We start from the raw sequence: 966 nt of genomic DNA, 5'->3' as shown, positions 1-966 counted from the left end.
TTACGTCCCTGTAACTTAGCGCTTCAGCAAAGAGACCAACAGAATAAGTACTAGGCTTAAAAGTAAGCCCTGGGGGTCTAATTGTTCAACAAAAACACTTCAAGGCGGTGCTCCAGCATGGCCACAGTCAAATGACTGAAACAAATAAAAATAAAATAAAATAGAAATTAAAATCACAAATCATTTCGTTACCGATCAGCAAGAGCTGCAATGACAGCGGCATCAAGACCACCAGAGAACAGAATGGCAACGTTAGCATCTCCTAAATAAATTGTCGGTTTGTGAAGATCAGTTACTTTGGTCTCGGATGAAATATGCTCGGAATCACAGCTACTATTCTTCTGCAATGGCAGCGATTCTTCAGAAACTACCAAGTGGTCTGGATTCGATTCTTCAATTAAATGTAATTGTGAAACGGAATCAGTTCCACAATGCAAATTAGAAAATGGTTCCACTACATCTCCAGAACAGCATGTCTTGTATGAAATGTTATATTTTGACAAAGTGTTAAGAGATAAATTTTTGCAACTTAATAGAGAATTTGGGATTTGATTTAAGATACGAGTCTTTACGGATTGTCCTAAAAAGTCAATTAGTTTCTCAGCTTCAGTTTGAAGGCCCAAGTCTGATTTCAACAAAAAATCTAAATAAGAAACATCTAATTTATCTGTTGGTGGATGCTCATAGTTTGAAGATGGCATGTCTTTACATATTGAAGGTAAGAACGTGTTTGTTGTTGGTGAAGAAATTTCTAATATTTCTGGGTGTAATCCAGAGATAATATTTGGATTTGATTGCAAGACATCGTCAAGGTATTCCCCGGTCATTGGCCACACAGCTTCTTTCCAAGGATGAAGAATTAATTGGTATGGTAAGGTCTTCGTTTCGTTTTCAAATTTCATACGGAAAATTCCTACAGCTGGAATTTCTGTGTATTTCTACCAAAAAAAAAAAAAAAAAAAAAAA

At 35.9% G+C, this 966-nt stretch overlaps 1 protein-coding gene across 1 annotated transcript in view; it reads right to left on the bottom strand.

Moving 5' to 3' along the window:
• The window catches only part of LOC106876099 (asparagine synthetase domain-containing protein 1), a 12,433-nt gene that overhangs the window by 6,950 nt on the left and 4,517 nt on the right, over positions 1–966 (bottom strand). The window contains exons 6-7 of the mRNA XM_014924545.2: positions 193–938; positions 5–21 (exon numbers count right to left, since the gene is read on the bottom strand). Coding sequence (XP_014780031.1) covers positions 5–21; positions 193–938 — 763 coding nt within the window. The remainder of the gene's footprint in view (positions 1–4; positions 22–192; positions 939–966) is intronic.

Source organism: Octopus bimaculoides, chromosome 13, assembly GCF_001194135.2.
Source record: "Octopus bimaculoides isolate UCB-OBI-ISO-001 chromosome 13, ASM119413v2, whole genome shotgun sequence".
NCBI lineage: Eukaryota > Metazoa > Mollusca > Cephalopoda > Octopoda > Octopodidae > Octopus > Octopus bimaculoides.
The sequence above is the reverse complement of the archived record's forward strand: the minus strand, read 5'-3'. Positions and strand labels throughout refer to the sequence as shown.